This window comes from Crocuta crocuta, unplaced genomic scaffold (genome assembly GCF_008692635.1).
Source record: "Crocuta crocuta isolate KB4526 unplaced genomic scaffold, BGI_CrCroc_1.0 scaffold248, whole genome shotgun sequence".
NCBI classification, from domain to species: Eukaryota; Metazoa; Chordata; class Mammalia; order Carnivora; family Hyaenidae; genus Crocuta; species Crocuta crocuta.
In genome coordinates, this window is record NW_027532409.1 from 5966805 (window position 1) to 5994707 (window position 27903).

Below are 27903 nucleotides of genomic sequence, written 5' to 3' on the forward strand. Positions count from 1 at the left end.
TGCATCCTCAAGGCCTCCTGGCGGCAGTACCCCTTTCCTGCTCTTGTTGGCCTTAGTGGGAGGAGGGAGTCTGAGAGGATAGACCCATCCCCTCCCCCATAGTGCATCAGGTCCTGCCCATTATTCTGACTCCTGAAGGAACACTATACCCTCCTGGATGCCAGCCCAGCTTTCTCTCCTGCTCCCCCCCCACACCTTTTTTAAATGTTTTATTTATTTTAAAGAGAGAGCACGAGTGGGGGAGGGGCAGAGAGAGAGAGAGAGAGAGAGGGAGGGAGACAGAATCTGAAGCAGGCTCCAGGCTCAGCTGTCAGCACAGAGCCTGATGTGCGGCACGAACCCATAGACTGTGAGATCATGACCTGAGCTGAAGTTGGATGGTCAGTTGGCTGAGCCATCCAGGCACCCCTCTCCTGGCCCCATTTTGAACCAACACAGACCTTCTGGAGGGAACCTTCCAACACCTTATTCTGTAAATATTAACTGACACCTTATTACCTGCAAGGCAATGTGCTGGGGAAACAGCAATGAACTTAAGTAATCACACTAGGGAAACATTTGTTCTTGAGTGAATGAGTAGCTGCTACATACATGGCTTGGAGAGAGAAATGAGCTTCCTGAAGGAGAATAAAGCAGAGGGACCAGAAAGAGAGAGAAAGAAACAGATGTGAATTGGGGGTACCTCCAGGGAAGTGACATTTGGGCCAACCTGCAGCGGTGACAGAGTGACCCATGTCCAGTGAGTGTTGGAGGCAGGTAGGGGGATTTTGCCCAGCTCCTGGTCTAGGAGCAGCCAGAGGCAGTGTGACTGTGGGGAGGGAGTGGGAGGTGAGTGGTGGGAGATGAGGTCTGAGAAGCAGTGGGGACCTAGACCTAGCCTGGGGCTCCTTGTAGGCCACCATGAGACATCAGAGTTCTGAGCAGAAGGGTGACATGATCTGGCTTATGTTTTAACTGAATCCCTCTGGGTGACCAGTGAGGAGCTTTTCAGCAAGATGATGTGCTCAGACTAGCATGGTAGCTGGGGAGCTGGGGAGAAGGGGTGGGGTTTGGGAGATTTTTGAAGTTTGATCCAGTAGGATTTGCACATGTATTGGAATGTATGTGAAAGAGAAAAGTCAAGGATGACTCCCAAGGAGTTTGGCTTGGCTATGGGGGAGAGGGAGCTGCTACTTAATAAGACAGCTTGGCTGTGGAAGGAGCTANATGGTAGCTGGGGAGCTGGGGAGAACGGGTGGGGTTTGGGAGATTTTTGAAGTTTGATCCAGTAGGATTTGCACATGTATTGGAATGTATGTGAAAGAGAAAAGTCAAGGATGACTCCCAAGGAGTTTGGCTTGGCTATGGGGGAGAGGGAGCTGCTACTTAATAAGACAGCTTGGCTGTGGAAGGAGCTACGGGGTTTGGCAAGAGATCAGAGTTTTGTTTTAGATCTCTTAATTTTTTATAACTACTAACTTTGAAACGATTTCAGACTTAAAATAAAGGTGTAAGAACTATACAAAGAGGTCACCCAGACTCTCCAGTTGTTAACATTTGGCTTTATTATAGTCTCTTCTGTGTGTGTGTATGTGTGTCTCCACCCTCTGCCAGCATCATTTGAGAGTAACTTGCATGCATCATGCCCTTTTTTTTACCTGGAAATACTTCAGTGAATATCTCCTAAAAAGGAAATTCTTTTCCATATCCATAGCACATTTATCAGTATGAGGAAAATTTTAACAGTGATTCAATACTGTTATCTGATTTACAGTCCATATTCAATTTTTGTCAATGATCCCAGCAATATTCCTACATGGTAATTTTTTTTCTGGCCCAGGAGCCAATCCAATCTTCGTGTGTGTGTGTGTGTGTGTGTGTGTGTGTGTGTGTGTGTGTGTGTGTGTGTGTGTGTGTGTGTGTGTGTGTGTGTGTGTGTGTGTGTGTGTGTGTGTGTGTGTGTGTTAAAATAAATACATAAATAAATAGATAAAACCATTTTAACCATTTGGAAATGTATAGTTGAGTGGCATTAAGTACAATCACACTTTTGTGCAAGTATCCCCACTGCCCAGAACTTTCATCTTCCCCACCTGAGATTCTGCACCCATAAAACGCTGACTCCCTATTCTCTTCCCTCAGCCACTGGGCACCCACCATTCTACTTTCTGTCTCTGCATTGGACTACTCTAGGTGGCTCTAGATTCCTACGTGGAATCATGCAGTATTTGCCCTTTTGTGTCTGGCTCATTTCTCTTAGTATAATGTCTTCAAGTTTCATCTATCTTGTAGCATCTGTCAGAATTTTCTTCCTTTTAAAGGCTGAATAATATTCCATTGCATAGAGAGACCACATTTTGCTTATCCATTCATCTTTATGGGCATTTGGGTTATTTGCACTTTTTGCCCATCATGAATAGTGCTGCTGTGAACATTGGTGCACATGTTTGTGTGTATGTGTGTGTGTTCACTTTCTTGGATCTATTTCTGGGAGTGGAATTGCTGGGTTGATAAGTATGTTTACATTTTGAGGGACTGTTTTCAACAATGCCGCACCATTTTATATTATCCTTGTTTCCCCACCACCTCACCAATACTTGTCTCCCAGCCATCCTGATGGGTGTGAAGTGGTAGCTTACTTTGGTTTTGGTTAGCATTTCCCTGATGACAGACTGTGTTGAGCATCTTTCCATGTGCTTATTGGACATTTGTATATCTTTGGAGAAATGGTTATTCAGGTATTTTGCTCATAAATCTGGTTGTTTGCTTTTTTTGTTGTTGGGTTGCCAAGGTCCTTTTCATATTCTGGCTATCACACCCTTACCATATATATGACTTGCAAATTTTTTTTTTTTTCCTATTCTGGGGGTTATCTTTTCATTTTTCCTGATATTTTCAAAAAACACATATGTTATTAACTTTGAGAAGTTTATCTGTGTTTTCTTTGGTTTCTTGTGCTTTCGGCACTCTAGCCAAGAAACCATTGCTGAATCCAAGGTCATGAGGATGTATAGCTGTGTGCTTTATTCTCATCGTTTTATAGTGTTCACCTTTAAGTTTAGGTCTCTAATCCACTTGGAGTATATTCTGTATGTGGGGTGGGGTAAGGATGCAACTTTGTTCATTTGCGCATGGCTGTCCCATTGTTCCATCACCACTTGCTAAGCCTCCTCTTTCCCCATTGAAGCTCTTGGCACCCTTGTTGAAAATCAGTTCCTTAAACCGTATGTGTTTATTTCTGGACTCTCAATTCTATTTCATTGATAGATTTGTCTGTCCTTCTGCCAGCACCACACAATCTTGATTTCTTTAGTTTTGTAGAAATCAGGAAGTGTGACATCCAGCTTTGTTCTTCCTTTTCAAGATTGTTTTGGCTTTTCAGGTTCTCTTGCGTTTCCATATGAATTTTAAGACCAGCCTATCGATTTCTGCAGAAAAGGTAGGGGGAGGTTGGTAAAGATTGTTGAATTTGTATTGCCATTACCATACTGGAGTATTAACACCTTAATATGAAGTCTTCAGATCCATGAATATGAAATGTCTTTCCCTTAATTTTGATCTTGCAGAATTTCTCTTCATGTTTTTGTAGTTTCCACTGTACAAGCGTTATGCTTTTTCTGTTCAATTTATTCCTAAGTATTTTATTCTGTTTGATGGTGTTGTGGATGGAATTGTTTCCTTAAATTTATCTCTACAGTATTCACTATACTTGGACTGTTTTTACTTACAACACTTTTGACACTTTTTTTTTACAAATAGTTTATTGTCAAGTTGGTTTCCATATAACACCCAGTGCTCATCCCCACACGTGCCCATCTCCATGCCCACCCCCCTCATCCATCAGTCCTCAGTTTTTGTCAGCATTCAAGAGTCTCTCATGGTTTGCCTCTCCCCCTTTCCCCCACTATTTCCCCCCTTCTTCTCCCCCATGGTCCTCCGTTAAGTTCCTCCTAATCCTCCTATATGTGCAAACATATGATATTTGTCCTCTGCCTGACTTATTTCGCTCAGCATAACACCCTCAAGGTCCATCCATGTTGCTACACAAGGCCAGATTTCATTTTTTCCTCATTGCCATGTAGTATTCCATTGTATAGATAAACCACATCTTCTTGATCCATTTGTCCGTTGATGGACACTTAGGCTCTTTCCATGTTTTGGCTATTGTTGAGAGTGCTGCTATGAACATTGGGGTACATGTGCTCCTATGCCTCAGCATTTCTATATCCCTTGGGTAAATTCCTAGCAGTGCTATTGCTGGGTCATAGGGGAGTTCTATTGTTAATTTTTTGAGGAACCTCCACACTGTTTTCCAGAGGGGCTGTACCAGTTTACATTCCCACCAACAGTGTAGGAGGGTGCCCATTTCTCCACATCCTTGCCAGCATCTCGACAACACTTTTGACAATGTGTGGGTATTTTCTCTATACCAACCAATTCTCCAATTCTCTGGATACCAACTAGGTGTTCTACAATTCATTTCAGTTCTAACCCTGACTGCCTGGAGTTCGCATCAGACTCCATAAGTTTAAGATCTCAGTCCCAAAAGATTGCCCTTATATCGGATGCCAATGGCAAATATTAGATCCCCAGGTTACTCACATTTCTGTCCAATTTAGCTATAAACTGGGGGTTCCTACATCCTCCCACAAGGATAAATAATTTGCTAGAACTCCCAGAACTCAAGAAAAGTTATTGTTACTGGGTTACTATAAAGGACACAGCTCAAGAACAACCAAACAGCAGGAGGTGCATACAGCAAGGTGGGGGTGGAGAAGCTTCTACGGGCACCAGTGCCCCAGTCAACCCCAAGCTCTCCGAACCTTGTTGCTTAGGGCTTTTGTTGGAGGTTTCATTACATAGGCGCAACTAAATCATTGGCTGTTGATGATTGACTCAGTCTCCATCCCCTCTTCCCTCCCTGGGGATTGGGGAAGTGAGGCTGAAAATCCAAGCCCTCTAATCTTGCCCTGTCTTCCCCATCAATCATACCCCATCTTGAAGCTTCCTGGGGGTCCCCAACCACCAGTCTTCTCATTAGCATAAGAAGACCCTTCATCATCTCAGATATTCTAAGGGTTTTAGGAGCTATGTGCCAGGAAACAGGGACAAATCCTGAATATCTATTTTTTTATTGTATCATAGTAGAAATACAATTAGTTTTTGTGATATTGATCTTATTTCCAGGAACATTGCTGAACTCATTTATAGTAGTTCTTTTATGGATGCTTTAGGATTTTCTATATGAAACATTATGTTATCTGCAAATAGAGATAGTGCAACTTCTTTCTGCCAAATCTGGATGCCATTCATTCACTCCTTCATCCTTTTGCCTGATTGTCCTGGTTGGGGGCAACATTGCCCTCCAGTACAGTGTTGAACAGAAGTAGTAAAAGTGGACGTTCTTGTCTTGTTCCTGATCTTAGGAGAAAAGCTCAGTCTTTTGCCATTCAGTATGATGTTAAGCTGTGGATTTTTTTGGATGCCCTTTATCAACTTGGAGAAGTTCGATTCCTGGTTGAGTGTATCATGAAAGGGTTTTGGGTTTGGTCAAGTGCGTTTTATGCATCTATTGAGATGTCTTTAATCTCTTTTAATGTGGAACTGTTCCTTAGCTTTTGTTTTGCATGACATTGACATTTTTGGAGAGTCCAGGCCAGTTAACTTGGTGCTCTCTCATGATTAGCTTCAAGTTAGGAGTTTTGACAGGAATATCACAGAAATGACGTTATGCCCTTCTCAGTGTGTCTTACCAGGAGATGTATGATGTTAATGTTTCCCCTCATTGGTAATAACTTCGGCCATCTAGCTAAGGTAGTGTCTGTCAGCTTTATCCATCAGAAAGTCACCATTTTTCCCTTTTGTAATCAAAAGAGTAATGTAATCACCATTTTTCCCTTTTGTTCATTAATTGATTTGTGGGGTAGAATGAATATTCTATTCCTCATCAAACTTTCACCCACGACACTTAACACCCACTGGTGATTCAGTTATTGTTATGACGGTTGCTGAATGGCGACTTTCTTACCCTTCTTACTCCCTTTACTAGTTAGTGGACATGTTAATTTTGATAGCACCTGTTAGACATCAAAGTGGAGATGTGAGTGGCAAGTGAGGAGTTCAAGGAAATGTACAGGTTGCAGATTCAGATGTGGGAGTTGTCAGTCTATAGAAGGTTGAAGGCATTAGCAGCTGAGGGACTCCAAGGGTCCATGTTCCTTGTTGGTCACAGGGCTTCACCAGGTTTGGGCGCTGCAGACATGTTTCAGAGACAAATCCTGATGCTGGCTGGGTCACTAGGGAACCATGGCCCCCTGGAGGCTGGGACAGGGGACCCCTGTTTCATGGGAAGCTGGGTACTATGGAGGGAAATGTCCCTGCTCCATTCAAAGCTGGTGAAAGCCCTACTACTTAACTTGGCATTCAAGGCCCCTGCCTGAGCAGCAGCAGCCTCATATTTCTGCCTCTGTGCTCAGTGTGCCTTTCTTTGCCATAGCGTGGAGAACTCCTGCTCATCCTTCAAAGCCCAGCTCAAATATTATCTTCTCTGTGAAGTCCCACCTCTTCTTCCCCCAACAAGGGGGTGGATATATTTAGGAAGTAATAGTTCTTGAAGCTCCCCTCTGTGCTAGGCACTGGGGCTGGTGAAAACACTCGATTCCTGCCCTCCGGGAGCCTACTGTCTGCTAGTAGAGACAGATATTCACTTAGAATCATCTAGCTGTAAATATCACATCAGTGACAGCAACAAAGAAAGACAAGTGAAGTGGCTCTCATCCTCCAAGCCTAGAGCGGAGGTTTTGCATCAACCTGGCCTGGCCCAGGTACTTTGGGAGGGTTTCCCTGAGGAAACTGGCCCGAGGGTGGAGGAAGGAGTAAATGTTCACTGCATTGGTGGGGAGCCATGGCTCTCCCTGCAAGGCCTGAGTTGAGGCTGGAGGACAGAGCTCAGGATGGGATCTCATGGCAGGTGCAATTGGAAAGGGGGACAGGGGCCTCTGAGGCCAAGGTGAAGAGGCTGGATTTTCTCTTGCTAGCACTGGGCAGGCTGCAAAGGCTTCTGAGCAGAGAGGGTGGCTTCTGGAGCGAGTGGAGGCAGGATTTTTGTAAAGTCCCTCTAGCTGCCTTAAGGAGAGGTAGTGGGGGCCACAGTGATTTTTCAGATCAGCCAGGTTCTGAAGTGCAGGAGACACAACTTCATCCTACATTTCTCTTAGAAGCTCCACTCTGGTGACGGTGGTAGGAACACTTCTCATTTGGTCTGGAGATCCTCAGCAGCACTTACCTGGGGTGGCGTCCACACAGTTCCTGGCTGGCAGGCCACTGGTGGCAATGGCTTTGTCCTGCTGTCCTGGCCAGGCCTCTGAACCCAGTGCTGCCCCAGGCTGCAGCTGGGCATTCCCTTCTGCTCTCAGGCCATCGGTGGGGAATACGCAAAGCTTGGGAACTTGTGACCCAGGCAGAGTAGGGAGTCCAGAAGGGGATCTGCGGCCCTAAGTGTGGTTCTCAGGGACCCAGAGTCAGTGCACAGGCTCCCTGCTCCCTCTGCCTCTTCCCCAGCACCCCTGGGCTCCCATGCGTCCCAGCCTGCCTGCGGTCCCATGCCCCTTTCTGTTCCCTCAAGGACTGGGCTTTGGAAATGCAGAGGCCAAGGACTCATTCCCAGCTTCTCCGGGAAGCTGCTGTTAGTCTTTCCCTAAAGTGACAGATGACTCCCTGATACAAGCACAGGGAAGGATATCATCTTAGTCATATACTTGTTCAGACTGTTTAATCTGAACCTAGCCACGAGAACATATAAATTCAGATGGTACAACGATCTACAAGATACTTGGACATGTAAAAATGTAAAAGATGTCAGTGTTGTGAAAAAAAAGGGAAGCTGTTTCTGATTCAGTGAGACTGAAGAGTCTTGATAACGGAAAGCAATGAATGATCCTTGAGTGGATCCTGGGTGGGCAAAGGAAGAGGCATAGAGGACATTATTGGGGCGTTTGAAGTGTGGCTGTGCTTTGGTATTAATGTCTGGGCCCTGGGCGCTCTCCTGGGAAAGGGGGTGGTGCACATTGACCACTCCTTTGTTAAATTAGAGAGGAACGAAGGTATTGTGGTCGTGCAGGAATGTCCTTATTCTCAGGAATTGCCTGGCATGTTTGGGGATGAAGTATGGTGTATGTAACGTGCTTTCAATTGGCTCCAGGGGAGGGGGGAAATGTTTGTATGTACCTGTGAGGGATGATGCAAATATGGGAAAAGGTTGACAGTTGGTGATTCTGCGTAAAGGACAAGGTGTTTGTTATACTATTCTTTCAGCTGGTGGTGGTGGAGACAGTAGGGCTGGGAGTGGAGACCCAGATTCTGCAAGTCAGGTGCTTTCCCCTCGCTGTGCTCTGCTGTAGAGAGTGCAGGATCCCTGCCAGAGATCCTGATCCAACCCTTAAGGCCCCTCCCCTGCCTAGCAGAAACAATCAGGCCCTGAGGGTAAGGGTCCCCTGAGGCCTGTCAGGAGTAGAGCTGGGCTGCTAGCTGGACAGCAGCCCTCAAGTCCAGCCTGGCCACCTCCTGTGTTCACTCACCTGAGTGTCTGACTCCGTGCCCAGGGCAACCTGATACCTCTTCACTTACCCTTCTAGTCCCACCCCCACACCCCCCAGCCCGGTCTCAGAGCAGGGGTAGGGCCAGAGAGGCGCCAGCCCCAGAGGTCATGAGAGCCACGCACGGTCAGCAGGTGCTCAGCCACCACTGATGGGACCCAGAGATGAGGGGGTGCTCCTCTGAGCGCAGGGGGTCTGGCCCACAGGGTGGGATGAGCTAGGGGGGCCCCACGGAGGCAGCCTGAACAAAGCTCTTGGGAAGGCAGTTCTGTGCATCTGGAGCCTGGGTGCAGTTCACTGCATCCTACCTGGGTGCGGCCAGGGGAGGAGGCCAGGTGTCTGAAACTCAGCTTGGCCCAAGAACTTCCTAAAAGGCATGTTCTTACCAGTGGGCATTGGTGCTGAACATTCTACTGGCCAGAAGGCACTTTCCCCAGGTTCGACATCCCCCAAAGCAGCCACTGCCCTCTTGGACTTGATCAGAGTGTTCCTGCCCAGTTTGGTGGCGCTGTCACAGCTTCTCACAGCCTCCTGGTGTTGCTCTTCTGCCACCTGTTAGAGACCTGAACTCACATAGGACTTGTTCAGTGTCTCTCTCCCCGACTAGAGCATGAGTTCTGTGACTGACTGCCAGGCCCTGGCCCAGGAGAGCAGGTGCTCAGGAAGTGAGATCAGTGCCTGTAACTGTCGGGAGGCAGCAGCCGGGGGTGCTGCGCGCCCCATCCTGGGAGCTGTGCGAGCCAAGCTGGGTCTGTGTTGTGGGTGAGGGCAGCCCATCGTGGCTCCCACATAGAAACTATGAGTTAAAGTACTCATTTCTCACAGGAAGCAGGTTAAAGTGGATGCTGTGCACTCATTTTTGAGGTGCTGGAACAGAGAGCTGTTCTTTTGCCTAGGGTCATGACCGGGGTTGTGCCAGAGTTGGAATGATGGCTTACCCTCAAGTCCACCTGTCTTAGAGAGCTGCCATGTGGAAGGGGGCCTGGCTCAGTCTCTTGGGGTGTCCACTCCTCCCACCTCATTCATCCCGCTGCAAGAACACCATGAGCCCTTGGTACACGTTACCTCATTTATTCTCACAACATGCCTGTGAGGTAGGGAGGGGCAGGGACTGTCCCCATTTTACAGAGGAGGAAGTTGAGGCACACAGAGGTCGAGTGACTTGCCCAAGGTCACAGACGGCGGCCAAGCTGGAATGGGGCCCCAGAGCAGGCCCTCAGTTCACCCGGGGCCCCTGCAGCAAGTGCCCGACACGAGGGCATCTCCAACGCCATCTCCGTCTCCGTGGTGGAGAGCAGCCCTCCTCGTGCACTGAGCTTGCTGAGGGCTGGGCGTCCCCCTCGCCCTGCCCGCCCCCCAACCCTGCAGGCCCAGGCCATCGCAGCTCAGGGCTCATGACACCCTGGGAGTGGGGCTGGGGGGTAAGGAGAGAGAAGGAAGATTGGGGTAAAACAAAAACAAAAACAAAAAACAAAACCCAGAAAACTCAAGAGAGGCTGGGCAGATGGGCCCACGGCAGGGGGCAGGTGGGAGACCAAAAAAGGCCGCTTACACACAAGGTATATATTTTTACACACACTTGTACACACACCTAGATATAGTACATGTAAAAATATATGCTATTCACACACCCGCCTCCTGCCAGGTGCCCCGAGAGCCAGCGGCGGCGCTGGTGGGCATGGGTGAGCAGAGGGGCGTTTGTTAAATATACACTCTAAGGTCTATGTGCATATGTACACATACGTACAGACGCAGCCGCCCGCCCCTCGGGTACTGTACACAGGCTTGGCCAGGGACAGACAGCCCCTGGAAAATGGGGTTCCTCTCTCGAGCATCCCCCGCAAGTCACTCTGAGTCAAACATTTTCCTGAAGGAAGAGGGGGTTGGAGAGAAGAAAAAGGCGGGAGTCTGGAGTGTGGTAACTGTGGCTTTTATCTCATTTCCCCCCCCAAAGACTTCAACCCTCTTCCTGGAGAGGCGAGGACCCCACCCCCCTCACCTGGGGTGGCTGCTTCTGCTCTGGGGAGCCTGTACCTGCGTGTGCACGTGAGTGTGTGTTAGCACTTGGGCAAGGGTGCATGTCCACCTCTCTGTCCTCTGGGCTCTCAACCACAAACAGAGCTGAGGACGAGGAAGCCGACAGCCGGGATGGTGACCCCTGTGTGGGCTCTGAAGGGAAAAGAGAAAAACGTAAGAATGAAAACTGCAAGGTCAGAGCGGGGTGGCGGGAGGAGAAGGAAGGACGTGGCAGGGGCCCCAGGCTGTCCGCGTCTTGTAAACAAGCTAGTGCGAGTCCCCGGTAGATAGAACAAGTAAAAAGACCGCAGTCTGGAGGCTGGGCCGGGAGTTGCCGAGGTCCGTCTACCTAGTCCACCGCGGCCAGCAAGAGGGGGGAGAAAACTTTTATAGTTTCGTGTTTTTGTTGACTTTCTTTTGTATGAAGTCTTCATAACCTAAAGCTGGGAGGGACCCAAAAAAGCCAAATTGTGAGCCCTTGTATGCGTCAATTTGAAAGTTGGCTCAGGGTCTCTGGACAGAATAACCATCCTAAAGGTTGAGAAAATTGTGTTCCATTCACATTTAGTTTGTGGTGGTTTTTTGTTTGTTTTTTTTAATGACTTAAAATTGTTTGCTTCCCGCTTCCTGATCTCAGAGTCGGGTCTGGGCCTCAGGGACGTAAATCTCGATGCTGTCCGCACTCTCTGTGGCTGAGTTCTGCCGCACAGAAGCTGCCCGTTTGGCCGCCAGGAGTCTCTTGCGGGCCTCCTGACGCTGCTTGTCCCCTGCATCGGAAGCCTTGTCGCGGCTCACTGCCGGCTTGGATTTAGCTGGCTTCTTTGGGACTGGAGGGGGTGGTTTCTTCTCTTCCTTTAGTGAGACAGTGAGGAGGGAAGAAAAATAAAATAAAGGTGCACCTTTTGTGTGGCGCTACCACCCGCTGTATGCTGGCAGCTGGAGTCTCCACCCCAGCCTCCCCACATCGGGCACAAGCAACACACATTTGGAATCAGAAAGCCACAAGAAGCGATGATAGTGGGAATAGCACAAGGCATAGGAGCAAAAAGCAAGCTTAGAATCCTAGAATGTTCTAGCAGGGATGGACAGATCACCTATTCCCACCCTTGCATCGAACCATTGAGAGCCTGAGTCACATGGCCAGAGATGGGGTTTAAATTCAGAGCCTCTGACTCCCAGGCCACATTTCACATGCTGTTCTAGGGATCAGAACTCACAAGGACCACAGTCCAATAACCATTAACCATAGGGGCCACTGGGTGCCACAGTTTTACAGAGGGAAGCCTGCACCTCAGGGAAGAGGCTGGCCGTTTTTCTGCTCCAAAGTTCCAACAGCCATGTCTGCACTAGCACTGTGGCACGTGTCTCTTAGGAGCCCCATTTCTTAACATGCAGGGTGGGATGACATGCTTCAGGGGACGGCCTCCACTACACAGAGCGAGCGGCATGCTGGACGAGAGCCGAGCATGGACCCCGCGCACTGATGGACGTGAGCCCCCAGCTCAAAGACGACACACGGAGAAGGGAGCCAAGCAGCACTGACCGATGTGGGCAGCGTTATTGCCGACCAGGAATTTGTCCCTGGACTTCCCCTCCGCACTGCTCCATGCTCACCTTCCTCTTCTCGGGGGTTTCCACCAGCTGCCAGCTGTTGGCCTTGAGGTGGTAGAGTTCATCAAACTTCATGCTGATGTCCTCGATGGACAGCTGTAGCAGGTCCCAGAACCCTGCCAGGTCCTGGGCTGTTGGACGCGGGTTGGCTTCAGGGTTCTGTTGGGGAGATGGGGATCAGTGGGGCAAGCGACGCAGAGGCCTTTCCTGCACCCCCCCTCAAGTATGGTCCCCTGGCCCTGCCAGCCCCAGTTAGGGTCTCTTGAGGCCTAGTCTCACTCTACTGTTCTCAGGGTCAATATCTATATGAGGGAATGAAGCCATTTCCTGGTCACTGCCAGATCTGATGGTGCAGATCTTTGGGAGAAAGACATAGTCCCATCATGAGAGCAGGCCCTGCACATACATAGGACTGAGGCCTTTACCACCCCTGTAGGGCTACAGGGAGGAAGGCCTTCGTGTTCCTAATGTATGCCAGGCAGAAAACTGTTCTCATTTCACAGAAGTTCCTGGCCATGGTCCTAGAGTGAGGCAGGGAGAAGCCTGGATCACTGCCAGGTGGGCACAATTACAGAATCCTATGGAGTTCTCTGAACACATTTCTTATGGTGACTGCCCCAGCCAAGTAAGTCCCAAAGCCCTGTAGGTCCTAGAGACAAACACTGGCCACTGTCCTCCAGCCCTAGGAGCACACCACCCCTGGCCAAGTGGAGCCGAGGCTTCCACAGGAAAAGCTGCCCTACAGGTAAGAGTGAAGCAGAAAGCAACCTACCAAGCCTAGTGGTGGTATGTCTTTAGTTCTTACCTGTCTTCTTAGAGGATGTTTAATATAAATAAATCAGTGCTAAGAGATTTTTACGTTTCATGTGGCTCTTTTCACAGAGAGTCCACTTTTCTATTTCGAGAGGTAGTAGAGATATGGAAGGACCATCCTTGGCCCATTCTTCATGCTGGCCACTGACATGCGTCACCAGCACCTTCTCCGTGTTAGGGAGGAGAGCACAGAGGCTTGGGGGCTAATCCAGCTGAGCAGGCAGCTGGTGGGTGGCAGCCCCGCTGCAGAGGAGGAAGAATCACACTCACCAGGTTTTGCTCACAGAGGCCCCGGAATTGCTGGAATTTCTGGGACATCAGTAGCTGGGCACTGCCCACAGCACTGAGGACTTTTCCTAAGACTGAGAAAGAGAAGGTGGAAAAAGACTAAGCAGAGCACAGGGTTTGCAGGGTAGAAGGCAGGATCAGGGTGTGGCTCTTATGCCTCTCCCCACCGCCTTAGGGTATCAGTCATCATTTGGTGAACGGCTCTGGTCTTCATTTTACTCATGCATCAATCTGCTCTCATGGCCAAAAAAAAAAAAAGAAGCAATATAGATAAAGTGAACTCCATCCCCTAGTTCCTAAGGATATTTTATGGCAATAAATTTGAAAACTGAGTTTAAATGGAAAAATTTCCAGGAAAACATGAACTAGAATCAAGAAACAGAAAATCTTATTAGACCAAAGCTGTTTTTAAAAAACTGAACAAGGTAAATATCTTCCCAGAAAAACAACCAAGCTGAACTCTGTAGTTTTACAGGTGTTGTTTTATAAAACCTTCAGGGAACAGATAGTCCCGGTATTATATATTCAGACTGTTCCAGAGAATAAATAAAACATAGGAAATGACACCGCTAATTTCAAGAGCCCTAAGAACAGATAGGACATACCAAAAATAAACTGTTCTGAACGTAAAGGCAAAAGTCTTAAAATGCAGGCAAACAGAATCTAACAGGAGAGTTACCCAGGAAGTGTTCAGCCCAGTAATAGAAGATTGATCTTTTAGTGTGACTTCTAGCTTTAAAGTTGTGGCATGGCGGTGCCTGGGTGACTCAGGCAGTTAAGCCTCTAACTCACGATTTCAGCTCATTTCAGCTCGGGTCATGATCTCAAGGTTCATGAGTTCAAGCCCCGCAATGGGCTCTGTGCTAACAGTGTGGAGCCTGCTTGGGAGTCAGTCAGTCAGTCTCTCTCTCTCTCTCTCTCCCCACTCCCCCGCTCAATGATTGAAAATAATTTTTAAAAAGTACAAAAAAATTAAGTTGTGGCATAAAGAGAGTACTGCTTCCCAACCCCCATAGAGTGACTGCAAAGCAAAACAAAGAGGAGACAGAAATCCAGCCTTCCTCTGACAGAACTCTGCAGCTGTCTGTGAAGTAGGCTGCCTGCCCTCTGCTGGGATAGCAGCCCCAGGAGGACTCTACGGGTTGCAAGTCTACATAAAGGTGGCAGTTTTGAGAAGCCAGTACTCCTATTTGAAATAAAAAGGGGGTATGGACTGCAGCAAGAGCTTTCCTGAACCTGGTTCAGCACCAAGGGGTTGGGGGAGGGGGCTCTGCACTATAAGCAGCCTGGTCACTACCAGGGGAGAAGACAGGGCTGAAGACAGCACCCATCCCTGTGCCTTCGGAGCTCCGGCCGGCCTGGGACGCAGCGTTGTCCCTCTCCCACTGTGATCTACTTACAGGAGCTCATTACAGAAGAATTTTGCCTCATTAAGAAAGTAGTAATTGAAAAGGAGCTGAAAAGATATTATAGGAACAGCAAATGGCACATGAACATTCACCAGAAAGTTCTGGCTAGAAAACAATGAGAAGCGTGATATTTAGCCATGAATCTGTAAACTGGTAGTTGAAGGCAGGGATGGAGGTGCTCTGAAAAGAGATATTGGACAATGAAAGGAGATAAAGCCTGAGAAAAATCAGGCCATCACAGAAACCAGGGCCACTTGGGAAGCAGCACAAAGAATAAACCCTGCTACCAGCCAGTCAGGACTAGGAGAGAGAACAGGAGTGAAAAGGCTCCTGGTGCGAAACACTCAAACTGCTTGATAACAAAATAAGATGTCTTTTTAAATGAATAGCTAAACTGCTGGGAATAAAATGAGCCACCTCCCAACCCCCTTTCAAGGCAGGTGATTGGAGACATTTGGTCTATGGTAGAGTAGGAATAAAAGGGAACGATTCTCCCAAGAATTCCCAAACCATAAGACTGCATTTGGGTACTTCATTTTTAAAGAAATAAAAGCAGCAACTAAATAAGAAAAAAAAAAAAGAGACTATCAAAAAAGTGACTAAGAGCCATGGAAGAGAATGAGGGCCAGAGTGGACATCTGTCAGCTCTGCCAGAAGAGAGCAGACTGAATGGAAAAGAAGACATATTCAAAGAGAATGTGATTTAGGATTTTCCAGAAATGGCTAATGACACCTGCCACTCAGAGTCAGGAAGCCAAATGAATCCCAAGCAAATTCACATTTACAGTAAAATGGAAGACACAGAGAAAAAAGCAGCCAAAGGAATCTTTCTGCTAAAGAAATGAATTAAACAGCAAATTTCTCAACTATAACAATGGAAAATTATTGACGGAGTTTTTCTGGGTGGAGAATTCTGTCATTCCAGAATGAGCATGGATGGGAAAGAACAGTTTCTTCCACAGAATGCTGGGAAAACTATCATAAGCAAAAGAATGAAGTTGGACCCTTAATAATGAATCTAAGAGCTATAAAACTCTTAGATAAAAACAGCATATCTTCATGACCTTGGATTGGGCAGTAGTTTAAGATACCAAAAGCACAGGCAACAAAAGATAAAACTGGCTTCACTAAAACTAAAAACTTTTATGCATCAAAGGATGCTATGAAGAAGAAACTGTGATGACAACCCAAAGAATGGGCAAATCACTTGCAAATTACATATCTAAGAAAGGGTTAATATGAAGACATCATAACTCCTACAACTCAACAACAAAAAGATAATCCAATTAAAAAGGAGCAAGGACTTGAATAGACATTTCTCCAAAGATACACAAATGGTCAGTAGCATCCTTAACATCATCAGTCTTAAGGAATTGCAAACCAAAGCCAAAAAGCCCAGAAAAACAAATGTTGGCAAAGATGTGGGGAGACCAGACCCCTTGTGTATTGCTGGTGGGAATGTGAACCAGTGTAGCCGCTGTGGTCTGGCTGTTCCTCAGAAAGTTAAACACTGAATTACCATATAACTAAAAAATCCCACTTGTAGGTATGTACCCCAAAAAACTGAAAACAGCCTTAAACAGATACCTGTATGCCAGTATTCACAGCAGCATTATTCATAGTAGTCAAAGATGGAAGCAACCCAAGTGCTCATCAGTAGATGAATGGATACTATGGTATATGTGTACAATGGAATACTAGCCCTAAAAGGGAAATGAAGTTCTCATAAATAAACCTCATGTTTAAAGACAAACAAAAAGGGGCATGTGTGTGACTCAGTCATTTGAGTATTCGGCTCTTGGTTTAGGCTCAGGTCATGATCTCATGGTTCATGGGTTTGAGCTCTGTGTCAGGTCAGGCTCCACGCTGACTGGTACAGAGCTTGCTTGGGATCCTCTCTCTCCCTCTCTCTTCACCTGTACTGCTCGCTCGCGCGCTCTCTCTCTCTCTCAAAACAAATAAACTTAAAATAGGGACTGGCTGGCTCAGTCATGGAGCATGTGATCCTTAATGTTGGGGTTGTGAGTTCAAGACCCACAATGAGCACTGAGTTTGCTTAGAAAACAAAAACATAAATGTCTAAGTAACCCACTGGTCAAAGAAATCACAGTGGAAGTTGGAATATTACATATCCTAACTTGTTAGATATGGCTAATATAGTACTTAAAGGGAAATCCCTAGGCTTCATAACAGACTTTTAAAAAGGACTGGATGGCCTGGGTGGTTCAGTTGGTTAAGCTTCCGACTTCGGCTCAGGTCATGATCTCACGGCTCGTGGGTTTGAGCCCTGCATCAGGCTCTGTGCTGATAGCTCAGAGCCTGGAGCCTGCTTCGGATTCTTTGTCTCCCTCTCTCTCTGACCCTCTCCTAATCACACTGCCTCTCTCTCTCTCTCTCTCAGAAATAAATAAAACATTAAAAAAAATTTTTTTAAAGGACTGGAAAAAATGAGTTAAATATCCAATTTAAGACATTAGTATCCAATTAAAGACATTAGTGAAGGAACAATACAATGAACCCAAAGAGAGGAGAAATTTAATAAAATAAACCCTGCCAAATCAAAATAAAAAGGAGACAGGTACAAAAAAAAAGATCAGGAATGGAAAAATAGCTATATAACATAACCTAATACTAGAAAGGATACGTATTTTTTTAGGATTATATTTTTAAGTAATCTCTAAACCCCAACATGGGACTTGAACTTACAACCCCAAGATCAAGAGTTGCACGCTTTGCCAACTAAGCCAGCCAGGCTCCCCTGGAAAAGATATTTTTTAAAAGTTTTATGAAATAATGAAATAAAAGATAATTTTGTTCTTAAAGCATATGAATAGACGAAAAATCTAAAACTCATTTTATGAACTAGATAACCTTTACACTAAACAGGGCAAGCATGAGAAAGGAAAATTACCAGCCAACTTTTCATGAACAAAGGCAAAATTATTAACAGATATTAACAAATCAAGTCCAACAATGTACTAAAATGATAATGTATCATTATTCAGCTTAGTCTATTCTGGTAATACAAGACTTATCCACATTAGAAAATTGTAATTACTTCTGATTCTGGCCACGAAAAACCACTTAGTAGCAGACAAACCAAACCCTCCCACTAAGAACAAGTGCAAAAAACGAAGAAAAAACAAAAAAAAGCAAAACAAAACCCAGAAAATCTCAAGGCATTATTAAAAAATTACCAAAGCAACCAGAATCTGAGAGGCTAACATATTCCCAGTGAGATGGGAAATAACATTGAGGTGAGTCTGGTGTTCTGTACTGCTTGTACCCTCTCCCAATTTATAAGCAGCATGAAGCTGAGAGGCTGAGAAGCCAAGTAGAAAGCGGGGTTACAAGGCTGAGAAGTTGAGCAGAGCCTGAAGCAGCTTCATGGGGATTGGGAGACCAAAGTTGGAATCCAGAACAACCAAAGGCAGACAAGACCTGAAGTCAAGGAGGCTGCATTAAGCTAGTAAGCAATGCTTCCATCAGTCTTACGGTGTAGGAGAGACACAAATTGGACTTCAGAGTTTGCCAAGAAGGAGGGGCTTGAACATTCCACAGGCTCTCTCTGGGATTCCCTGGAGAGTGCACACTAGAATGAGGATAAGTAGAAATACATAGTGTCAAAACACCCAGCTCCCACACAGTTCAACAGGATTAAGTTGGCTTGGCCCTACCCTGACTGCCTGCAAGAAGCAAAACTAAATCCTTTCTGGAAGCACAGAAAATCATCCTGAGCCAAACTGTTTTCATAAGCAGTTTCTGGCACTGAATAAAAATTACCAATCATAGCAAAGAAAAAACCAAATGCCCACCAAAAGAGAGAAAACAGAAAAAGGTAAAAGACCTGCGAGGGATGTACATACTAGAGTTACTGGACAAGGGCTTTTAAATAACTAAATATGTCCAAGGAAATATGTGACAAGATGAAGAACATTGGCAGAGAACCAAAGCCTATCACAAAGAACCAAATGGAAATTCTAGAATTAAAAAATACAGTAATTGAAATTAGGACTGCAAACAGGTGGGTTTAATAGATTAGTTACAGCTAAACTATAATCCGGCAGGAAGTATGCAGACTGAGGCCCTGAGGAGGAAAATGGAAAATACAGAAAATAGAATGAAGAAACCTAAAACACAGCAGTCTAATGAATGTGTAACTGGCACTCACAGGAGAGAAGAAATAAAATGGAGCAGAAATCTGAGTAAATAATGGTCAAGATTTTTCTAAAACCAATGCAAGTTTTCATAGCTGAAGATTCAAGAAAGCCTATAAATATCAAGCTGGACAAACCACAAAGAAAACCACACCTAGATGTCACAGTAAAGTTGATAAAACTCCCAACACAAGGAGAAAATCTTAAAAGCAGACAGAGGGGAGAAAACAAAGGATTTTCCAAAGGAGTAGCAGGAAGACTGACAGATGACTAATAGGCTAGGAACCAGAACAAAATCAGAGACATAAAGTATCGAAGGAAGATCAATACCAACCTACAATTCTTAGCAAAAATACTATTCAAAAAGAGGGGACAGTACAGACATTTTAAGGTAAATACTGCACTAAAATAAATACTGAGCAGAGTTCTTTGGGCTTTTGCTTTAGTTCTTTAGGAAGAAAAATGATCCTCCTAAGTAGAAGCACAGAAATAAAGGAGTGAAAGGGTTAAAAAAAAAAAGTGAGCAAAGCTAAGTAAATATTCATTGTATAAAATAAAAACAAAGTCCTGTAGCAGTTAGACTATATACAGAACTATATAATACTTCACAGCAATAGTATAATAGGAAGGGAATAAAAGTGTTCTAATGTCCTTGTATCTTCTGTGAAGTGGTAAACGTACTATTAAGAGTACTCTTTACAAAGTCAAGAATGCAGGTTGTAATCTTTAGAGTACCTACTAAAAGAATAATAAGCTAACATAAAAAAAGTGGAACTACTTAATCCAAAAAGAAGTCATGAAAAGAGAAAAATTTCAATAAAATTTGCTACATCACTAGATTAAGAAAGCGAATTTAGATATGATTATTTAAATGTAGCAGAGGTGCCTGGGTGGCTCGCTCAGTTAAGTGTCCGACTTTTGATTTAGGCAAAAGTCATGATCTCATGGTTTACAAGTTTGAGCCCCATGTTGGGGCTGTGTGCTGACAGCATGGAGCCTGCTTGGGATTCTCTCTCTCTCAACAATTTTTTTTAAACCAGAAAAAGAGTATTTATAACAAACTTATGGTAAACATCATAGGTAAACATCATACTCAATGGTACAATGTGAAAAAGCAATTACTTTTTTTTTGAGTAGGCTCCATGTCCAACATGGGGCTTACACTCAACACCCTGAGAGATCAAAAGCCGCATTCTCTAACAGATGGAGCCAGTCAAAAGCTTCTGAGAAAGGAGTTTCTTATTTAAAATAATAAGAACATAACGTTTCTAGACAAAAAATCACTATAAAGGTCAAGAGGATTTCATTAACAATAAACAAGAAATACAGCTTACATCCCTGCAAAATGAAAATATTAATCTAACAAATCTTACATAGGAAATACAAAATCCAACTGAAAACAGTAAAGAAGACCTATATAAATGGAGAGTTTGGAAATCAATTCTCACCTTTCTGGTCAATTGATTTTTAAAAAATTTTTTTTACTGTGTTTTATTTATTTCTGAGAGAGAGAGCAAGCGAACAAGCAGGGGAGGGTCAGAGAAAGAGGAAGATACAGAATCCGAAGCAGGCTCTAGGCTCTGAGCTAGATGTCAGTACAGAGCCCGACGCGGGGCTCGAACCCACAAACCGTGAGATCATGACCTGAGCCAAAGTCGGACACTCAACCGACTGAGCCACCCAGGCGCCCCTCTGGTCAATTGATTTTTGACAAGTGTGCCAAGAACCATTCATTGAGGAAAGAACAGTCTCTCTAACAAATGGTACTAGGATGATTGGATATCCAAATGTCAAAGATTCAAAGTGAACCCATACACCTCGCACCATACTCAAAAATTAACTCACAGACCTAAATGTCAGCTAAAACTATAAAACTCTTACAAGTAAATAGAAGTAAATCTTCATGACCCTGGATTAGGGAACGTTTTTTGTTTTTGTTTTTTTAAGTTGATTTAGAAAGGGAGGGAGGGAAGGAGAAGGGGATGAGGTGGGGGAGAGAGAGATAAACACAAGTGGGGGAGGGGCAGAGAACAAGAGGGTAAGGGATAGAATCCCAATCAGGCTCTGCACTGACATAGGTCTTAAACTCAAAAATCAAACTCATGAACCATGAAATCATGACCTGAGCCCAAACCAAGAGCTGGATGTTTAACAGACTGAGCCACCCAGGCCCCCGAAGCAATGGTTTCTTAGACGTGACCCCAAAATCATAATCAACCAAAGAAAAAAATTTGGACTTCACTAAAATTAAATTTTTGTGTTTCAAAGAACACCTAATAGCCAAAACATATAGAAGAGTGACAAATGGATAAGGAAAAAATAGCCATAGGATGGAATTTTAGTCTGCAGTTGAAAGGAACAAAACACTGGGGTGCCTGGGGCACTCAGTCGGTTGAGCATCCAACTTCAGTTCAGGTCATGATCTCATAGTTTGTGGGTTTGAGCCTCAAGTCGGGTTTTGCATGGACAGCACAGACCCTGCTTCAGATTCTGTCTCCCTCTCTGCCCCTCCCCTGCTCATGCTCTTTCAAAAATAAACTTAAAAAAAAAAAGGAACTAAATACTAATTCATATTACAACATGGATAAACCTCAAAAATAAGCAAAATGAAAGAAGCCAGACACCAAAGACCACATATATTGTGTGATTCCATTTACATGAAATGTCTAGAATAGGCAACTCCATAGAGAAGAAAGCAGATTAGCGTTTGCCTAGGTCTGTGGGAAGGGAAGGAATGATGGCTAAACAGGTACAAGTTTTCTTTTTGGTGTGATGAAAATGCTCTAAAATTAGGTAGCAGTGATGGTTGCACAATTCTGAACGTACTAAAAACCACTGAATTGTATACTTTAATTATTTTAATGTTTATTTTTGAGAGAGAAAGAGTATGAGTGGGAAAGGGGCAGAGAGAGAAACACACACAGAATGCTGTCAGCACAGAGCCCGATGTGCAGCCTGAACTCATGGATCACAAGATCATGACCTGAGCCAAAGATAGGAGAGAGAAAATCCCAAGCAGGCTCCACACTGTCAGTGCAAAGCCGGATGCAGGGGCTCGATCTCATGAACCCTGAGATCATGACCTGAGCCAAAATTAAGTCAGCAGCTTAACCAACTGAGCCACCCAGGCACCCCTACTTTCTCAGACATTCTTGAATTCGAGTGATATAAATAGTCTTGTTGAAACCACTTTTTCTTTCTTTTTAAATGTTCTGTAGGCAAACCTCATACCAATGAATATAGCCTCCATACTAGGAAAGAGAAACAGGAGAAGGGTGTGTTAATCCAAAAGAAGGCAAGAAAAGAGAGGAAAGAAAGAAACCTTAAAAAAGTAGAACAGATATCACAAAATAACATAATAAGAACCCAAGCATTTAGAAATCCCATTGAAAATGGACCACATTTTCTACTTCTGAAGTAAAAATTAACAAACTGGACAAAACCCAAAATGCAGACATCTACTGATTATAGGAGACATGATTATGATTATAAGGGCAGTGAAAAGAAAGGTTAAAAGTAAAAGCATGGAAAGAGGTGTTATAACCAGACAGGCCCTACCTAACCAAAGGAGAGCTGTACAGCAGTACAACACAGAAGACCTTAAGGCAAAATACGATCTACATCTGGACAAATAGTGGATCGCTAACCTTCATCAGGAATATCACAATTCTAAGCTCAGTTTCCCTCTGACAGCCCCCTCAAACCCTCCCTAGAACTACCTGTTCTCCACTTGGGCACTGATTCAGTTCTTTGTAACCTCCCCAAGAATATCCCCCTAATGGTTGTCCCCTCTCTCTCCTGCATAATGAATTTCCTCTTTCCTGCAAGGTAATTCTCAACAACATATAAACATGCTTATATCACTTCATTTAAAAACAAAGAACAACCCCTGCCCCCTGCCACCCTCTCCTGACCCTATATCCCTTCGTTTCTCTATTCCTTGTACAGAAAAAGTCATCAATACTTTGTCTCTACTTGATGTCTCCAGTTACTACTGTTTCCCTTTAACCCTTCTCTGGTCAGGCTGCCCCTGCCACCCACCTCCTTCCACCAGTTCAGGCCCCTTCTTCAAGGTCTCCAGCAACCTTACATTTCTAGGGTCACGTGGGAGGCTCAATCGGTTAAGTGTCCGACTTCAGCTAGGGTCATGATCTCCTGGTTTGTGGGTTTGAGCCCTGCATCAGGCTCTGTGTTGACAGCTCAGAGCCTGGAGCCTCCTTTGGATTCTGTCTCCCTTTCTGTCTGTCCCTCCCTCCCTCATGCTGTCTCTCTCTCTCATAAATAAACCTTAAAAAAAATGTAAAACCCTTACATTTCTAGATCTGACCTGCTGTGCCCATCAGCAGCATGTGACACAGCAGAGTCTCTCTTCTTGAAAACCACTCAGTTGGGTTCCAGTTGCCTTCTCTCCCAGCTCACTGGCCACTCCTTTCCACCATTCAGTGCTCGTATCTTTACCCATGTGTTCAGGCTTTCCTGTCTCCTTGAGAGGACTCTCAGTATAATCTTCAGCCTGGGCCTTCCCAGCTCCCGCATCCAGCTGCCTGCTTGACATCCCCACTCTGATAGCTGGTAAAGCGCGTCACATTCAACATGCTTGAGACCGAACTCCTGACTCCCGATATTTACACCAGTCTTCCCTAGCCCAGCTCCATCCTTTTTGTCCCCCAGATGCTGAACCGGTTTAGACTCCTTTCACTCCTACTCCATAACCAATCTCTCAGGAAATCCTACTCTGCCTTCCAATTGTATCCAGAATCTGCCCCCTTTCTCAGAAGTGCACCATGACCACTTATCTTACCTAAGTTATGGTTACATCCTCCTAATTCTCCCACTTTTATATATATATATATATTTATTTATTTTTGAGAGACAGAACATGAGTGGGGAATGGGCAGAAAGACACAGAGACACAGGATCCAAAGCAGGCTCCAGGCTCTGAGCTGTCAGCACAGCCTGATGCAGGACTTGAACTCACGAGCCATTGTCTCTTTTGTTATTTTCTGTCTCCACCCAGGAGAATGTAAGCCCCAACAGGGCAGGGGCTTTGTTTTGTTCACTGCTTTCTCCCCAGAAGCTAGAAGAGTGCCTCGTATACAGTAGGTACCCTGTAAGTATTCACTGAATGAATGTCAGGACCGGGGAGAGGGTGCTGCTGTCTTCCTACTATTCCACAGTGTCCTGACGCTCCTGCAGTTACACAAGAGATGCCGGAGACACAGTAAAATTAGACGTGAAATTGTCATTATAGCAAACATTATTTATGATGCAGATCTAAAGAGAACAGAGTTATACAAGGTTGCCTCACATGAGGTCAATGTACAGATCTCAAAATAACTAATCAGAATATGCAAAATAGGATTCATTTTACTATCAAACCAAAAACTAGATAGTACCAAGAAAGAAACTTAAGAAAAATATGTAAAACCTTCATGGAGAAATTCATCAAACTTGAATAGAAGGATATAAAAGGGAGATCTGAATAAACAGAATTAAGCTTTATTCATAGCTAAGAACACTCAATATTTTATTTTTTTAAATGTTTTATCTATTTCTGAGAGAGAGACAGCGTGAGTAGGGGAGGGTGAGAGAGAGAGGGAGATACAGAATCCGAAATAGGCTCCAGGCTCTGAGCTGGCAGTCAGCACAGAGCCTGATGGGGGGCTCAAATCCTCGAACTGTGAGATCATGGCCTGAGCCAAAGTCAGACGCTTAACTGACTGGGCCACCCAGGCGCCCCAAGAAGACTCAGTATTTTACAGGTATCCCGATATCCCAAATTCATCTATAAATTCAGTGCTCCAGCAAAAATTTTCCAAGGAATTCAATAAACTAATTCCAAAATTAGTATTGAAAGAATGAAGAAGTACATAATTTTTAAAAAAATTTCTGAACAAATACAATAAGAGGGATTCACTCTACCAGATACCAAGGAATGTTAAAAAGCTATGGCAATTAACAGTTATACTAATGCAAAAATAGAATAGAATACAGCCCAGAAACATAACCCTGTTGATGTAAAATTTCACAGAGGTTATGACTAAATAGTATCACTAATCAGAGAAAAAAGTAATGATTTCGATAAACTGGTGTTGTGACAATTGGCTTTCCATACAAAATAAATGAGATTACAGAGTACACAGATATAAACTGCAGGTGGATTAAACACCTAAATATGAGGAAAAAAGCCCTAAGTTTGAAACCATGAAAAAATCTCTATGCCACTGGAACACAGAAGGTGTTTTTGTTTTTTTATTAATGTTTATTTTATTTCTGAGAGAGAGTGTGAGCAGGGGAGGGGTAGAGAGTGGGACAGACGATCTGAAGCTGATAGCAGCCAAGCCCAGCATGGGGCTTGAACTCACGAACCAGGAGATCATGACCTGAGCTGAAGTCACTCAACGGACTGAGCTGCCCAGGCGCCCTGGAACATATTCTTAATAATCAAAGATGCAGGGGTGCCTATGTGGCACAGTTGGTTAAGCATCCAACTCTTGATTTCAGCTCAGGTCATGATCTCATGGTTTGTGAGTTTGAGCCCCGCATTAGGCTCCCTGCTGACAGTGCAGAGCCTGCTTAGTATTCTCTTTCTCTCTCTGCCCCTCCCCTGCATGTGTGTGCTCTCTTTCAAAATAAAAAAAATATGTATTACTTAAAAAAAAACTTATGAAAGATCTCAAATCAACAATCTAACTTTACAACTTAAGGAGCTAGAAAAAAATCAAATCCAAAGCCAGCAGAAAGAAGGAAACAAAGATTAGAGAGAGAATAGAAAAACCATAGAGAAAAATTAAGGAAACAAAAAGATCAACAAAACTGACAAGAGTTTAGCTAGAGGGACTAAGAGAAGAAGACTCAGGTACTAAAATCAGAAATGGAAGTAGAAGCATTACTACCAATTCTATGGAAATAATAAGACTGTAAGAGTTCTAGAACAGTTACACACCAACAAACTGGATAACCTAGATGAAATGGACAAATAGCTAAGACTAAATCATGAAAAAATAGAAAATCTGAATAGATCTTTATCTAGTAAGGAGACTTAATCAGTACTCAATCAGTATTTAAAATCCCCCAACAAAGAAAAGGAGGAAACACTTGCTCACTCATCCTATGAAGCCTCATTATTCTGAATCCAAAGCCAGACAAAGACATTCAAGAAAACTATAGACCAATATCCCTTATGAACATCGACACAAAAATCGTCAACAAAATATTAGCAAATACAATTCAGTGGCATGTTAAAAGGATTACATATCATGATCAAGTGGGATTTATTCCTGGAATGCAAGGATGATTCAACACGAAAATCGATCAGTGTCCTACTATGCTGCGTCAACAGAATGAAGGGAAACAACCACATGATCATCTCAATTGATGCAGAAAAAGCACTTGACAGAATTCAACACCTTTTCATGAGAAAAACACTTATGAAACTAGGAATAGAAGGAAACTAGATTAACATAATAAAAGCCATCTATGAAAAACCCGCAGAAAACATACTCAGTGATGAAAGACTGAAAATGTTCCCTCTAAAATCAGAGATGAGGCAAGGATGCTCACTATTACCACTTGTATTCAACAGTACCGGAAGGGCACCTGCATCACTCAGTCAGTTAAGCATCCGACTCCTGATTTCAGTTGAGGTCTTGATCCCAGAGTCATGGGATTGAGCTCTAAGTCAGACTCCACACTGAACATGGAGCCTGCTTAAGATTCTCTCTCTCTCTCTCTCTCTCTCTCTCTCCCCCCCCCCCCCNCAACAACAACAACAAAAAACAGTGTTGGAAGTTCTACCCAGAGCAGTTAGGCAAGAAAATGAAAATACCTCTATGTTGGAGAGGAAGAAATAAAATTATCTCTGCTTACAGATATGATATTCTATGTAGAAAAGCCTAAAGATAACACACAAACACACATACACAATTAGAAGTAACGAATCCGCAAAATAGCAGGATACAAAGCAAACAAAAATCAGTTGCATTTCTATATGCTAACAATGAACAAGCTGAAAGGGAAATTACAAAAACAATTCCACTTACAACAGCATCAAAAAGAATAAAATATTTAAATAACTAACCAGGGAGGTGAAAGACTGGTACAATGGAAACTACAAAAAACATTGCTAAAGAAATCAAAGAAGACATGATAAACAAAAACACATCCCTATTTGTGGAATGAAGACTTAATATTGTTAAAATGTCAGTACTACCCAAAATCATTTACAGAATCAATACAGTCCCTTTCAAAAATCCCAATCATGTTTTTTTTTTAGATGAAACAGAAAAACCTATCCTAAAATTCATATGATTTGAGGGGACCCAAATATGCAAAACAATTTTGAAAAAGAACAAAATGGAAGGACTCCTACTTCTTGATTTCAAAACCTACTACAAAGCTACAGAAATCAAAACAGTGGTATTGGCATAAATAGTCAATGGAACAAAATAGCCTTGAAATAAACCCTTGCATATAAGGTCAAAAGATTTTTGGCAAGGGTACCAAGACAAATAGAGAAAAGGACAGTCCTTTTAACAGATGTTGCTGGGAAAAGTGGATATCCACATGCAAAAGTATTTAACGCCATATGCAAAAATTAACTCAAAATGGATCAAGGACCTAAATGTAAGACGTTTTTTCAACAGAAAAATTCTTAGAAGAAAAAACAGTACAAAAGTTTCAAGACCTTGGATTTGCAGTGATTTCTTGGCTCTGACACAAAAGGAGCAGGTAACAAAAGAAAAATCAAACTGGACTTTATGAAAACTTAATATTTTGTGCAAGTCATTATCCATAGAGTAAAAAGAGAACCCACAGAAGGGGAGAAAATACTTGCAAATGATATATCTGGGTAAGGAATTAATACTTGAAATATACAGGGACCGCTGGGTGGCTTAGTTGGTTAAGCATCTGACTCTCAGTTTCAGCTCAGGTCATGATGTCACAGGTTTTGAGTTTGAGCCCCATATGAGGCTTCATGCTGACACTGTGGAGCCTGCTTGGGATTCTCTCTCTCCCTCTCTCTCTGCCCGTCCC

The 27903-nt window shown here is 44.1% G+C and overlaps 1 protein-coding gene across 6 annotated transcripts in view; it reads right to left on the bottom strand.

The window, feature by feature from the left end:
• Positions 1-9628: 9628 nt before the first annotated feature.
• The window catches only part of DLGAP4 (DLG associated protein 4), an 81861-nt gene continuing 63586 nt past the window's right edge, over positions 9629-27903 (bottom strand). For all 6 annotated transcript variants that reach the window (XM_077778910.1, XM_077778909.1, XM_077778904.1 and 3 more), the window contains 3 exons: positions 13284-13375; positions 12204-12359; positions 9629-11441 (listed from right to left, as the gene is read on the bottom strand). In XM_077778910.1, coding sequence (XP_077635036.1) covers positions 11223-11441; positions 12204-12359; positions 13284-13375 — 467 coding nt within the window. In that variant the 3' untranslated portion in view covers positions 9629-11222. The remainder of the gene's footprint in view (positions 11442-12203; positions 12360-13283; positions 13376-27903) is intronic.